Below are 14,736 nucleotides of genomic sequence, written 5' to 3'. Positions count from 1 at the left end.
TTATACTGCCCTCAGTGAGGTCAGCATAAAGTTGATGACAGGTTCCCTTTAAGCAACGTGTGATACTAAATCAATGCATAATGACTTATGGAATAATTTTTCACTTTATAAGTATGTGTGTGTACAAGTCCTGGCGAATATTCTGTGGCCTCCTCCAAGTGTCATGCCAGACTGAAATGTTGAAAAACAGGTTTACTAATTAAAACCTCCCTCCCCCTATGCAGCAGTCTGCATAAGAGGCTGGATCTAACAGACAGTACCAGTCACCTCGCCCTGTGAAGACATTTCCGACGTTGTAGATGTGGCCACCTGGACGTAGATAAGCCTGGTTGCAAGTCTGTTCTTGGGCACCTGGACAGTGTATGGCTGTCACATCTGGCCCAGGAATATCTCCATGTCACCGAGTGTCACTTTAATCTGAAACTGTGAACTATACCTTACATTAGAATGTCTGGGGAACAGGATTGGAACAAGAAGTCAGTCAGGAATTTGTCGAGAAAAGAAGGAAATACAAAATGTGCCGACTGCGGAGAGCCAGGTGAGAGAAAATGAAAGGAGAGGCAGGGTGGGTTAAACACGTTAACAAAGCAAGCGAGGAAGTAATGGGAGGAAGACGACATTTCAAGGTAATTAAGGCATTTTTGCATTGTCCTGGGCTGTTCACCTTTGTATTGTCCTGCAGCTTTGTCAGCTTAGAGCAGGTTTTAGCCATAAAATGCAAACTTTGGTGAGAACATCGGGCTTAGAAGTATCTGTGTTTGCGACTGAGTATTGTAGGCTTGGATTGACCGGATTGCAGAATCCTCATTCCTGTTCTATTGACCAGGTGTGGGGCTCAGCATGTGATTTAAACCGCCCAGTATAGCAAGTCTCATTCAGTTACGATTAAAAACACAGTTTGTGTTCGAAACGCGTCAACGAATGTTATTGTGGAGTGTTGTGTTCCTTTAATTTATATTGCTACGATGGATTAATAAAACGCAACAAGAATTTTTAAAGCAAGTGCTGGATTTCTTCTTCTTAGAAGTATCTGTCTCATTTGGACTACAGACTATGTAGCCTTCTAATATTGTTTTCCCTCCTTAACTCGTGCCTCTTTGAGTAGTTATGGAAAAACATAATAATGCCACATGGGTGCCAAGGTCTTAATTATGGAGAAGCTACCAGATGGGCTCATAGTTGAAAAATGTCATCTTTATCCAGCCCTGCACGACTTTTGTAATGGTCCAAGTCAGTGACAAGTCACTTTCCCATTGTACGCGATTAGAGCCAATAGGAAGCTGCTTGCACATTGCATAATATCCTGCTACATCATCCCAGGACAGTAAATGACTTATTTACATTTCTATAATATGACTGTCCGAGAGCTGCATATCTGGTGCCAAAAGCAGGTTCCGATCCCAGTAAGCGAAATTTTGAGGAGGAAAGTTTTCAATATTGGTCTATATATGCAGCTTGGGGCAGTTGTGAATGAACCATGAAAGGGTTAATCTCATCCTGTGTATATAACCTATTAGGGCATCTCTGCGTTTTTGCACCCAAACCGCACCAAAAACTGCCATTTCTAACAGCGCTTTTGATGAGGATTAGATGTGGTTTGCTTCATTAGAAAAGGGTGAAATCCGCAGCTAAAACCGCAAACATAATTGACATACTGCAAATTTGTAAATCCACATTGCAAGTCACTTTCCACACAAAAAAATCTGCAAAGTGTACATGAGATTTGTTTCATTTCATACACTTTGCTGGTACTGTACCACTCTGTGGCCTTTCAGCGCATATTTCGCCATATGTACATGTACCTTATAGAATAGGTCCCTAAGATAGATCAGTGTTAGGCCTCATGCACGTGACTGTATTTTTCAATGGTGTGGTACCTGCATTTTTTTGCGGATAGCACACTAACCCATTCATCTCATGCCATGCACACATCCGTATTTTTTGTTGATCCGTGTAGTTATTCTGCAAATTATGAAACATTACCCATTCTGGTCCACATTACAGATGAGAATAATCATTTCTATTGATGGGAGTGAGAAATATGTGGAATGCACACAACTATCTGTATTTTTCAGACTGAAATACAGACACAACTGTGTGGATGAGGCCTTAGTCTATGGCACTATTCATGGCTGTACTTCCATGTTCATTCTGTGTGCATGCTTTAGGCCTCATGCACATGACCGTAAGTGTTCTGTGGTCCACAAATCGCAGATCCGCAAAACATAGATCCCAGCTGTAAGCATGCCACCCCCCCCCCCCCCCACCACCTCTACAGAAAAGTCCTATTTTTGTGTGCAAAACGGACAAACATAGGACATGTTCTATTTTTTGCGGGGCATACTTACAGATGCGGACAGCACATGGGTGTGGACCAAAATTACGGTCATGTGCATTAGACCTGGATGAAAAACAGTAGAACAACATGATAATGGCAGAGTACTGACATAAGGACACAATACTATATCAGTACACACAAAACCTTCCATATTCACTCTTTATGTCTGTGTGTGATTGTGAATGAGGCCTAATGCGGCCATTTATTTGAGTTCAGAACAGAATCTTCACTGAAGATCTTTCATTTTCTATTTAAGATCCTCAATGGGCCTCCTATACTCTGGGTGTCTTTTTGTGTGTGACCTGTTGTGGTATTCACCGAAACCTCTCCGAAATCAGTAAGGTGAAGTCTTTGACTATGGCCAAATGGGAAGAGGAGCAGATTCAGGTAATAGATGCTTCCTTCATAGTTCATACATGTCCAAATCCCTTCCTTCCTTCTTTATTATAGACCAGAATGTCCACAGTAGATATTTAATATATTCTTCTCTTAAAACTTAGAGGTGATTACTGACCACTTACCATAAGATAATTATATTCATTACACACATCAGTGTACAACAACGTAAACACAGTAAAAACTGGCCAAAGGTCTCTGTGCATTGCTAGGGTATGTCCCCACTGAGGTGGAAGAAAAAGGTTTCCAGCTGAGGTAATAATACTCATATTATGGAGTATGAACCGGGTGAATTTGTAGAGTTTGCAAGTTCAGAATGTTTAACTGAATTACAGGTGGGCTTGCATCCCCCTCTTAACCAAAAAGGTGCTGTATGAATTCCTGTCTCTGAATGCTGAGCATTCACAATTAAACCCCAATATACAAAATATGAGCATATACCAGTGGCGTAGCTAGAAATGACTGGGCCCCACAGCAAATTTTTGAATGGGGCCCCCTTCCCCCAGTACTTTTTTTTTGCAACCCCTTCCTTTCATGCAGCCCCCATTCCTGTGGCTAGTAAAGATCACTCTCTCAGACCAGGGCCGGCAGCTGTTCCATCCGTCTATACTGCCACTGTATATAATTTCATTGTGTAATACTGTTGAGGGGGCCCTGACAAAAATCTTTTAGTCCTCCTCCTTCTGGATGGGCCTCTTCTGGGTCAGGGCCCCAAAGCAGACTCTTCCTCTGCTTCCCCTATAGCTACGCCCCTGGCATATACTATGATAATATAAGAAATGTTTGCATAGAGTAACAATAATCATTTATAGTAGAAGCTTTTGGAATACTTCATAAAACATGAAACATTTTATTGCAGGTTTGGACATATATCAAAAGGTAGAAGCGAAGGTCACATGTGTAAAGTAAAGCAGTGGAGAATGGACATGTTTGCATTGTGCAATGCTGTTGATAAAGGAGATTAGCGGTATTATGCAGTATATTATAAATGGCAATAGATTAATAGATAGCTAAAGAGCATTAAATACATGTGCTTACATGAGTAGACGTTAAATATGATTTGTTAACCAGCTTTCCCAGGATCCAGCTAGGTATTCTACAATACTGGGGATTCACCAATTCATAAAAAGGCTGATCTGGCATTCTGAAGTCTGGGAAAGCTGGGTACCAATCTCAGTGAGGCGGTTATGGGGGACATAATGTTGGTTATATAAAATACACACTATGCAGCCCTGATACATTGTGTAAATCTATTATACGGTACAAGGGCAACATAAACTGTCTTGGCCTATTCAGTTGTACAGTGCTGCCACCCAGAGTTGCCAGAGCCCTGAATGGCAAGTTGGTCTATGTATATGAAGGGATTTATCACTATATAACTGGGCAAATTTGGAGGCCACACTTGGTACATACATTTTGTATGCACTACACTCATAAATATAAACTGCAAAGAAAAAGGGGGTCAGTCAGCACATCCCAATGCGCAGGGGCACGTTGCTATGCCTCAGAACAACACTGTAAAACAAAACATGCAATGCAAAAGCTCTCTGCAAACCAAATAAAGTACAAAAATGCATAATAATTGCTAATGCTATACTTATAAATTAGAGATGCTTGGCAAATCATTTTGTACAAAAATATTTGAGCCCGTCTGCCACACGTCAAGGCGATCTCTGTAACACGGGTTCCTAACACTAAATATTACCTGTTATGTGCCATGACGGCTACCATACAATTCAGGGAGTGTAGGTTCCACATGCATGCTGTGCCTGCTTTAATTTCTGTCATCTTTGGTGCCAAAATGGCCTCCATTATATCCAAGGAATGCAGGTACCAACATGCATGCCGGGCCCACTTCACACCACTCCTGGTGCCAAATGGCCACCAAAGAATGCAATGAGAGTCCACAACTATATCTCTCCTGGTGCCAAATGGCTTCCAGTGAGTGAGGGAGAGCAGGCCAAGCTATATACTCACACTAATTAAAATCAGCCTATGGGGCAGACGAGTTGGTCAGGAGAGCACGACTGAGGTGTCAGCCACACCTCCAGTACAAACTGCAAAGAAAAAAGGGGTCAGTCAGCACATCCCAATGCGCAGGGGCACGTTGCTATGGCTGAGAACAACACTGTAAAACAAAACATGCAATGCAACAAATAAAGTACAAAAATGCATAATAATTGCTAATGTGTCATGGTCTTACCTTCTTGCTGTTCTCCTTCGTTTGACATGTGCTGGCGGCCATCTTGGTTTCTGGGTTTCTTGTAGCCTCCTACCCTGCGGCTCCTCCTTCCCACTGGGAGGAGCTGGATGCCTAGCTCATATATATAGGAGGTCTGTGGCTTCAGTTCCTCGCCTGGTCCTCCTGTGTTCACATGCTTCTAGACTGCTGCTGCTTCTGGTTCCTGATCCTGGTTTCGTCCGACTACCCTGCTGGTTCCTGATCCTGGTTTCGTCCGACTACCCTGCTGGTTCCTGATCCTGGCTTCGTCTGACTACCCTGCTGGTTCCTGATCCTGGCTTCGTCTGACTACCCTTCTGGTTCCTGACCTCTGGCTTCGCAAAGACTCTGCTTCGGTTTCGCCATCCGTTTGGACTTTTGCTTTACAGCTTTATTTTCAATAAAGCCTTCTTATTTTCACTTATCCCTTGTTGTACGTCTGGTTCATGGTTCCGTGACATTAGGACCAGGCCATGAATTCTGACGGTACAGGGCCATCCTCGCTACCTACGCTGGTTGCCAGACTTGATCAGCAGGATCACCTGTTGGGTCGGTTCGCTGTGGCGTTGCAAACCCTGCTTGAATGCACGGCTCATTTCGCTCCCGTTGCCGATGGGTCGGTTGTCGCTCCTGGGCCCGCTCCTACTGCCGCTCCGGTTGTTGCGCCAGAGTCTACCCCGACACCTGTTGTTGCACCTGCGGTGTTTCGGGGTATGACCGGTTCTTCCCCTCTTCCACAGCGCTTTGGGGGAGAGCCAACTCAGTGCCGAGGTTTCCTTAACCAGGTGGGCATTTATTTCGAGTTGCTGCCACATGCCTTTCCTACTGAGAGATCAAAGGTGGGCTTCTTGATCTCGCTGCTCTCGGACAAGGCCTTGGCCTGGGCCAGCCCTTTATGGGAGAACAACAATCCGGTGGTTGCCGAGTTTTCCGGTTTTGTTGCTTCTCTTCGGAAGGTATTCGATGTGCCGGCTCGTGCTGCCTCTGCTGCGAAGCTCCTTATGTCCATCAGACAGGGTTCACGATCCGTAGCTGAATACGCCATTGAGTTTCGTACCCTGGCAGCAGAGGTGGGCTGGAATAATGAGGCTCTGGTCGCTGCTTTCTCTCATGGTCTCTCGGATGCCTTGAAGGATGAGGTTGCAGCTAAGGACCTACCAGTGGAGCTCGAGTCTCTTATTTCTTTCCTGATTTTGATTGACACCAGACTCAGGGAGAGACCTTCCTTTAAGGAGAGCCTGCGGAGGTTTTCTAACAGATTGGCGCCTACGTTTGCTGTCCCACCCGTGCCTCCCTCTCCTCCCACGCCTCCTGGGGATGACTTGTCTGGGGGTGAACCCATGCAGCTGGGGTTTGCTCGCCTGTCCGAGGGGGAGAGGGTACTCCGGAGACGCGAGGGCCGATGCATGTACTGTGGTCTCGGTGGGCATTTTCGGTTGGCATGTCCGAACCGTCCGGGAAACGCTCGCACCTGAGATCCTGTCGGGGGCAGATCTTGGGTGGAGTCTCCTCGTCCCCGGTTTCCCGTGTTGACAAACCACTGATCACTGTTGTCCTCTCCTGGGTCGGGGGCTCGGTGACGACCCAGGCGTTGGTGGACTCTGGTGCCGGTGGTTTGTTCATTGATAATGTGTTCGCTGCCGCCAATTCCATTCCTCTGCAGGCTCGAGGTTCCCCACTGGCTCTTGAGGCGATAGACGGCAGACCCCTTCTGCCGCCACACGTGACTCATGAGACCCTTCCAGTGGGGATAGCCATTGGTGCCGTTCACAGAGAGTCGGTCTGCCTCCAGGTTATTTCGTCTCCACACTACTCGGTGGTCTTGGGGTACCCCTGGCTCCGGAAGCATAATCCGACTTTTGATTGGAGATCGGCCGAGATCCTCTCGTGGTCACCGCAGTGTGGGGCTAGTTGCATCCATGGGTCTGTCAAGTTGCTGTGTACTTCCTCGGACTCTCTGTTGCCTCCTGAATACGAGGAGTACCGGGATGTATTCGATAAGGTGCGCGCGGTTGCCCTACCTCCGCACCGCCCATACGATTGTGCCATAGAGTTACAATCTGGTGCCGTTCCTCCTCGTGGCAAAGTCTATCCACTGTCGGTAGCGGAGAATGAGGCCATGGAGGAGTACGTGAGGGAGGCGCTTTCACGCGGACACATTCGCAAATCCTCGTCCCCGGCAGGGGCTGGATTTTTCTTTGTGAAAAAGAAGGGCGGTGAGTTGAGGCCTTGCATCGATTACAGGGGTCTCAATCGCATCACGATCAAGAACGCTTACCCGATACCCTTGATTTCCGAGCTGTTCGATCGCCTTAAAGGGGCCACGGTCTTTACCAAAATCGACCTGAGGGCGGCATATAACCTGGTAAGGATCAAGGCGGGCGATGAGTGGAAGACCGCGTTTAACACCAGGACCGGTCATTATGAATCCTTGGTTATGCCCTTTGGGTTGTGCAATGCGCCCGCAGTCTTTCAGGAATTCATCAACGATGTTTTCCGTGACCTGTTGCAGCAGTGTGTGGTGGTCTATTTGGATGACATCTTGGTATATTCTGAATCCATGGAGGCCCACATTCTGGATGTCAGACGAGTGTTGCAACGGTTACGAGAGAACAAGCTGTTCGGTAAGCTTGAGAAATGCGAATTTCACCGATCCCAGGTAACCTTCTTAGGTTACATCATTTCCGCTGAGGGGTTCTCCATGGATCCTGAGAAGGTTTCGGCTGTCTTACAGTGGCCCCAGCCCAGTGGTCTTCGTTCCCTGCAGCGCTTTTTGGGCTTCGCCAATTATTATCGGAAGTTCATCAGGGACTTTTCCATGCTAGCCAAGCCTCTCACGGATCTGACCAGGAAGGGCAGTAATTCCCAGGTCTGGCCGCTCGAGGCCATCCGAGCTTTTGAGGCTCTAAAGTCCGCCTTTGTGTCGGCTCCGATTCTGTCGCATCCCAACCCTGGGTTGCCCTTTGTCCTCGAGGTGGACGCGTCTGAGACGGGAGTAGGCGCCCTTCTGTCTCAGCGTAGAACACCAGAGGGTCCTCTGCTTCCTTGTGGGTTTTACTCCCGGAAACTGTCTTCCGCGGAGTGCAACTATCAGATTGGTGACAGGGAGTTATTGGCCATCGTGCAGGCCCTTAAAGAATGGAGGCACTTGCTCGAGGGTTCGGTGGTTCCGGTCCTCATCCTGACGGACCACAAGAATCTGACCTACCTTTCTGAGGCCAAGAGATTGACACCACGTCAGGCCAGATGGGCTCTGTTCTTGTCACGTTTTAATTACGTGGTCTCCTACCTACCCGGTTCCAAGAACATCAGGGCGGATGCCTTATCACGGCAGTACTCCGAGCTGTCCAGGGAGGAGTCGATTCCGACTTCGGTCATACCTCCGAATCAGATCCTGGCCGCCATTCGCACCAGCCTGACCTCTCCCCTGGGTGAGCAGATTTTGGCGGCTCAATCTGGTGCTCCCTCTGGGAGACCCAACGGCAGATGTTTTGTGCCTGAGGAGTTGCGCACTCGGTTGTTGCGAACCTACCATAACTCCAAGACCGCGGGGCATCCTGGAAAGAATCAGCTGTCCTGGGCTGTTTCACGTCTGTTCTGGTGGCCTTCCCTACGTTCCGACATCGCCGCATATGTAGCGGCATGCTCCGTTTGTGCCCAGAGTAAGTCCCCTCGGCACCTTCCGTTGGGCCTTCTGCAACCCATAGCCACCGGGGAGCGCCCATGGTCACACCTGGGGATGGATTTCATTGTGGACCTCCCTGCATCCCGAGGCCATACGGTCATTCTCATGATTGTGGATCGGTTTTCCAAAATGTGCCACTGTGTTCCTCTCAAGAAGTTACCCTCTGCACAAGAGTTGGCCACGATTTTTGCCAGGGAGGTCTTCCGGTTGCACGGTTTGCCCAAGGAGATTGTGTCGGATCGGGGGAGTCAGTTTGTGTCCAGGTTCTGGCGCGCCTTTTGCTCCCAGTTGGGGATTCATCTCTCCTTCTCCTCGGCCTACCACCCTCAGTCCAATGGGGCCGCAGAATGATCCAATCAGGCCTTGGAGCAATTCCTTCGTTGCTATGTCTCCGATCACCAAGACAATTGGGTTGACCTCCTGCCTTGGGCTGAGTTTGCCAGGAACACGGCGGTGAACTCTTCCTCTGGGACGTCTCCCTTCATGGCCAATTATGGGTTCCAACCTGCCGTGTTACCGGAGGTATTCTCTCCCCAGGATATTCCGGCTGTGGAGGATCACCTTTCCGTCCTACGTGCTTCTTGGGTACTGATCCAGAAGTCCCTTGAGGTCTCTGCGCAGCGCCAGAGACTCCAGGCTGATCGCAGACGAGCGCCTGCTCCTTCCTACCAGGTCGGAGACCGTGTATGGTTGTCCACCCGCAACCTCAACCTTCAAGTGCCCACTCCCAAGCTGGCGCCTCGCTTTGTTGGTTCCTTCCGAGTGCTTCGCAGGGTAAACCCGGTAGCCTATGCCCTTGCGCTTCCTCCTGGCATGCGGATCTCCAACGTGTTTCATGTCTCCCTGTTGAAGCCACTGGTGTGTAATCGTTTCACTTCCTCGGTTCCTCGGCCTCGTCCGGTCCAAGTGGGTAATCGTGAGGAGTATGAGGTGAGCAATATCCTGGACTCACGCCTGGTCCGCGGTCGGGTGCAGTTTTTGGTCCATTGGCGTGGTTATGGTCCAGAGGAGCGTTCCTGGGTTCCCTCCGCAGATGTCCATGCTCCTGCCTTGCTCCGAGCCTTCCACGCACGCTTCCCTCAGAAACCGTTCTTTACTCCGCGGAGGAGGGGCCCTTGAGGGGGAGGTACTGTCATGGTCTTACCTTCTTGCTGTTCTCCTTCGTTTGACATGTGCTGGCGGCCATCTTGGTTTCTGGGTTTCTTGTAGCCTCCTACCCTGCGGCTCCTCCTTCCCACTGGGAGGAGCTGGATGCCTAGCTCATATATATAGGAGGTCTGTGGCTTCAGTTCCTCGCCTGGTCCTCCTGTGTTCACATGCTTCTAGACTGCTGCTGCTTCTGGTTCCTGATCCTGGTTTCGTCCGACTACCCTGCTGGTTCCTGATCCTGGTTTCGTCCGACTACCCTGCTGGTTCCTGATCCTGGCTTCGTCTGACTACCCTGCTGGTTCCTGATCCTGGCTTCGTCTGACTACCCTTCTGGTTCCTGACCTCTGGCTTCGCAAAGACTCTGCTTCGGTTTCGCCATCCGTTTGGACTTTTGCTTTACAGCTTTATTTTCAATAAAGCCTTCTTATTTTCACTTATCCCTTGTTGTACGTCTGGTTCATGGTTCCGTGACATAATGCTATACTTATAAATTAGAGATGCTTGGCAAATCATTTTGTACAAAATTATTTGAGCCCGTCTCCCACACGTCAAGGCGATCTCTGTAAGACGGGTTCCTAACACTAAATTCTACCTGTTATGCGCCCGTCTTACAGAGATCGCCTTGACGTGTGGCAGACGGGCTCAAATAATTTTGTACAAAATGATTTGCCAAGCATCTCTAATTTATAAGTATAGCATTAGCAATTATTATGCATTTTTGTACTTTATTTGGTTTGCAGAGAGCTATTGCATTGCATGTTTTGTTTTACAGACTCAAATATAATATCAAGACAATCATGAGTACATACTATAAATGTAGTAGGGTGGAACTTAAAAAAGACAGAAAAATAAAGTTGGGATTTTTCACAGGAGTTATGGAACTGGCCTTGAAACACCCAAATTTTAAGATTGTTATTTTCTTTCAATGGCCAGAGAGAGTGATGCATGGCCCCAGGTGCCACACATTGGACTCCTCTCACTGGGACAGATTCAAGAACAATGAAAACCATCTCCCAAAACTCCCTCTAATCATCCATTGACTGAGATGATGGAGATGATGTGACTCAAAAAAAAACTTCAAACATAGCACCAGTGATCAGTTTTATTATATGATGTTTGGATGCCAGCGATAGTAGTTCCTTAGCGAGCTTTTGTTTCATAAGAACATAAGCACCAGCAAGTCGCCCCATGTTTCAAAGCATATGCTCCATTCCTCCAGTGCCGGGTGGACAGCTCTTGCTTGAGCCTCCATTTCCACTTGCCAGCTGTGCAGAAGCAATCACTGGTAGTTTATCAACTTATTCTATGGCTGTTAGATCAGCAATGGGTTTGCCATCTCACTGAACCACCAGTGGTACGTTGCCTTGAAACTCATTCTCCTTTGGCAAATTGAGTCATGATTGAGGACAAGGTCTTCAATGTTGTGACCTAAGCTGTTTGCAGTTTCAGCAATGACAAACATCTTTCCGATCTAAAATCTTTGTTCTGTCCAAAGTAGCTTTAGCTGTGGTGTTACAGCATTTTCTCTACCTCTTTATTTTTGCAGAAGTCTGATAAGTGCAACCCTCAACAGGTCCCTCATCCCCAACATCTCTGTCCCGACTACTTCCTGCCTCTTCATTTTCTTCACTAGATACCATTTTATTATGCCTTCCTTGCAAGTCTTCCCATTGCTGTTCTCTAGCAAGCATTTATTTCTGTCTAGCTACTTTCCGTGTCTTCTTTGCAGCTAATTTTGCATCTATACCAGCCATTGATCCCCTTCTTCCCTTTTCTCGGTGAGCTAGTGGGAACTCCGTATTTTCAGCAATTGTTATAGTGCTAAGAGCATTAGCATGAGCAATGTCGAAGAGCTCATCTAGTCTGGAAACTAACTCAGCCTCTCTGGATTGCTGTGTCATAGACTGCTGGCAAACGCCACTCTTCAAATGTCCGTTCTAATTTAGGCGAGTTCCCGGCGCGCATGCGGTAAGCGCAATTTACTATCTTACCATATTTGTTTATAAAACGGTACCACACATGAGGCGCTGCCTCCTCTCTTTGCCTTTTATACCCACACTTGTGTGTTATGTTACTGCATTCAGAGCAGCAATATACAGTATACCAGGCGTCAGGTAAACAGTAAGCTTACTAAACAGGAAATGTCTCATTGTGACACCATTACTGATGTCAGCAAAATTTTGTAGATGACAGGTGAATGATATGCAAAGGAGTTACATGGTCACATAGTTCAGCAGGTTACAAAATACTGCATATACTGCAATACTCATGTCTTACATAACAATACTGTATGCATAAGACTTCAGCTATATTTCCTTGTATTCTTTCAACTGTTCTGATGTATTAACTTCTTTTCTTGAATTCTTAGTTTCTTGACAGGCATGGCAATGATACAGCTAAAGCTAAATATGAGGCTCATGTTCCCATCTATTACCACAGACCCACACATGTGGACTGCCAGTAAGCATACCTTCCATCTCTTTCTTCTTGGTTTATTGCTGTTCCTGAAGTTGTCAGGTTACCATGGAAATTGCTGTTATAATAAATATGGGCATATATATATATGAACTGATTGACCGCTCTTGAAACATGAATGGGGGGCCCTTTCAGTAGAATGAGAACAGTGAGCTCCATGGACTATTACTGTGACACTGGCCATACTGTTAAATTATATTCCCATAATAATTTGCTCCAGTATTACATGCTTTTTATGTATATTGACCAGCCGGACAACTGCTTGACTCTCCCTTTTGTGTCAGTTTTGATAAATCTGTGATACTTAGAACAATCCATTCTGTCCAATATAAACATGCTCCGCCGGTCAGAAAGCTTACTGCTTAGAATTCCTCATTTCTTTTGGTTGTTAGTGGCAGCAGTTACCAGCACTGTTGTGTTTGTCCCCATGATGCAGCACAATCTTCAGGCAGCATGTTATAGAGCAGAAAGAGCTGAACATATTCATATACAGATTTGTGGAAAAAGATTCAGTGAAACTTATAATTTATCCATTAATATCTCTGCTCATTCTGAGCTTTGAAGTCAAGGAGGCGGTCCTATCAGTGACTGCTGTCAATATCAGAGACAGCTTCCAGTCACTGATAGGACTGTCTCCTTGATTTCAAAGCCCAGAATGAGCAGGAATGTATATGAATGAAATGCAAGTTATAGGAAACGTTTGCCATAAACTATACATTAATCAGCTCGGTTCCTCCTGCTCTAATTTTTGTGTTGACTATGAACGCTCATTAGCGATGATCTATGCGATTCTCAGCCAGTGTAAAGAGCCCTTTACACTGGGGAGACTGATAAGATGGTTGTCTTGGCCACTGAGCTCAGAAAGAGCAGAGATTTAAATGGATAAATTACAAGTTTTACTAAAGCATTTCATAGATCTATAAACCAATCTGCTCAGCTCTTCCAGCTCTATAATAGGCTGCAAATTACACAGCATTTCATGGTTACAGGTTCTCTTTAAATGAAAACGTATGAAAAACCCTATATGATTATAATATATATCTGTAATTTATTCATGTAATTTGGCATAATCTATTCCACCTTCTGTGATGCTTTCCACTGCTTTAAAACTTGGTGTATGCATCACGTCTACGTATCAATTTTAATAGCATTGTATACCTGCACGTTTGAGCAAAATGGCCCTGTATCCTATAGGTTTACATCTATAGGTTGGAAAGGCCAAGTGCCAACTTTCCTCACCTTTGGGCTACTTATTTAGCCTCCATTACTCTGTCATATGGGCACTGCACAGTAGTAATGTGGTGAATGGTTTACTGCACTGTATGATACTGTTGTTCAGCAGTATATGGTATTACTTAGGTAAGGGTGAGTTCACATCACCTTTCTATATTTCCATTGTTCTGCCTAGAAAATAATGGTATTGTCGGATTTGTCACATATGACACAAATGGAGCTGAACAGACTCCATTGACTACAATGGAGTCCATTCAGTTTCCATTCTGGATCCTGTTTTTTACCAGACAAAAAAGTCCTGCATGCAGGACCTTTTTATCCAGTCTTTTTGACAGAATCTGCGACGGAGGCCCCAAATGGAGCCTCCAACACAGATGTAAACAAGCCATAACCACTATATAGTGCTGTTATCTTGTATAACTGTATGGTGGTAGTGCAGTAATGCCTCACACCGATTTCAAGGAATATCATTTTTGCCACTTAATGACACTGTTATTTTTCTAAGCTACTGAAAAAGAAAGGAAAATGTTATGTTCAGAGGCCTCCCGGTAGATTGCATCAACCCAATTTTTTTATTTAGTCTGAATGTGTTTGCTGTGTTTGAACATTCCTTTCTTGCTTCAGTGATCCCTATCAGTAATGATGGTTGTAATGCATTCAGTGAGCAGTATTGCTAAAAATACTGTAGATTGGTTATAGGGGTTCTCCGGGACTTTTATAGTGATAACCTATTCTTCGAATAGGCCATCAGTATTAAATCGGAGGTGGTCTGACACCCGGCAACCCCACTGATCTGCTGTTTTTCAGTAGCTCTGATGGCAGAAACAGACATTGGAATTGCACAGCTCCATTCACAGTAGCAGCCAGGGCTGATTTCTGCAGCACTGTTCCAAAAAATCCCAAAGAACCTCTGACAGGGCTACTTCACACAGTCTTTTTTTGTTTATGGCGTTTTTTTGTTTTTATCTTTTGCAAAAAAAGACTAAAAAAATACCTGACTTTATCAGTGGTTCGTAGCATTTTTTAAAAATTTCTGGACAGTCCGTAAAAATAGGTGACTTTTTTCCTGTGTCTGTGATTTTTTTTTTTGATTTTTTTTTTTAGGCTGGTGGTACTTGGTTAGATAATTTTGGTGGTAATTATCATTTTATTGAGCTATATACATGTATTACTTCTGATCTTTATCTTTCTTTATGGTTTTCCAATTTGTCCATAAAACACTTTTGCTGTCCGTGATTT

General features: G+C 45.8%; 1 protein-coding gene across 4 annotated transcripts in view; it reads left to right on the top strand.

The window, feature by feature from the left end:
* The first annotated feature begins 245 nt into the window (after positions 1 to 245).
* The window catches only part of LOC120978870 (arf-GAP with dual PH domain-containing protein 1-like), a 42,685-nt gene continuing 28,194 nt past the window's right edge, over positions 246 to 14,736 (top strand). For 3 of the 4 annotated variants that reach the window (XM_040407259.1, XM_040407257.1, XM_040407256.1), the window contains exons 1-3: positions 246 to 538; positions 2,595 to 2,725; positions 12,158 to 12,249. In XM_040407259.1, coding sequence (XP_040263193.1) covers positions 448 to 538; positions 2,595 to 2,725; positions 12,158 to 12,249 — 314 coding nt within the window. In that variant the 5' untranslated portion in view covers positions 246 to 447. Of the gene's footprint in view, positions 627 to 2,594; positions 2,726 to 12,157; positions 12,250 to 14,736 lie in introns of all 4 variants that reach the window. The other variant, XM_040407258.1, reaches the window with a different exon arrangement.

Source organism: Bufo bufo, chromosome 9 (assembly GCF_905171765.1).
Source record: "Bufo bufo chromosome 9, aBufBuf1.1, whole genome shotgun sequence".
Lineage (NCBI taxonomy): Eukaryota > Metazoa > Chordata > Amphibia > Anura > Bufonidae > Bufo > Bufo bufo.
The sequence above is the reverse complement of the archived record's forward strand: the minus strand, read 5'-3'. Positions and strand labels throughout refer to the sequence as shown.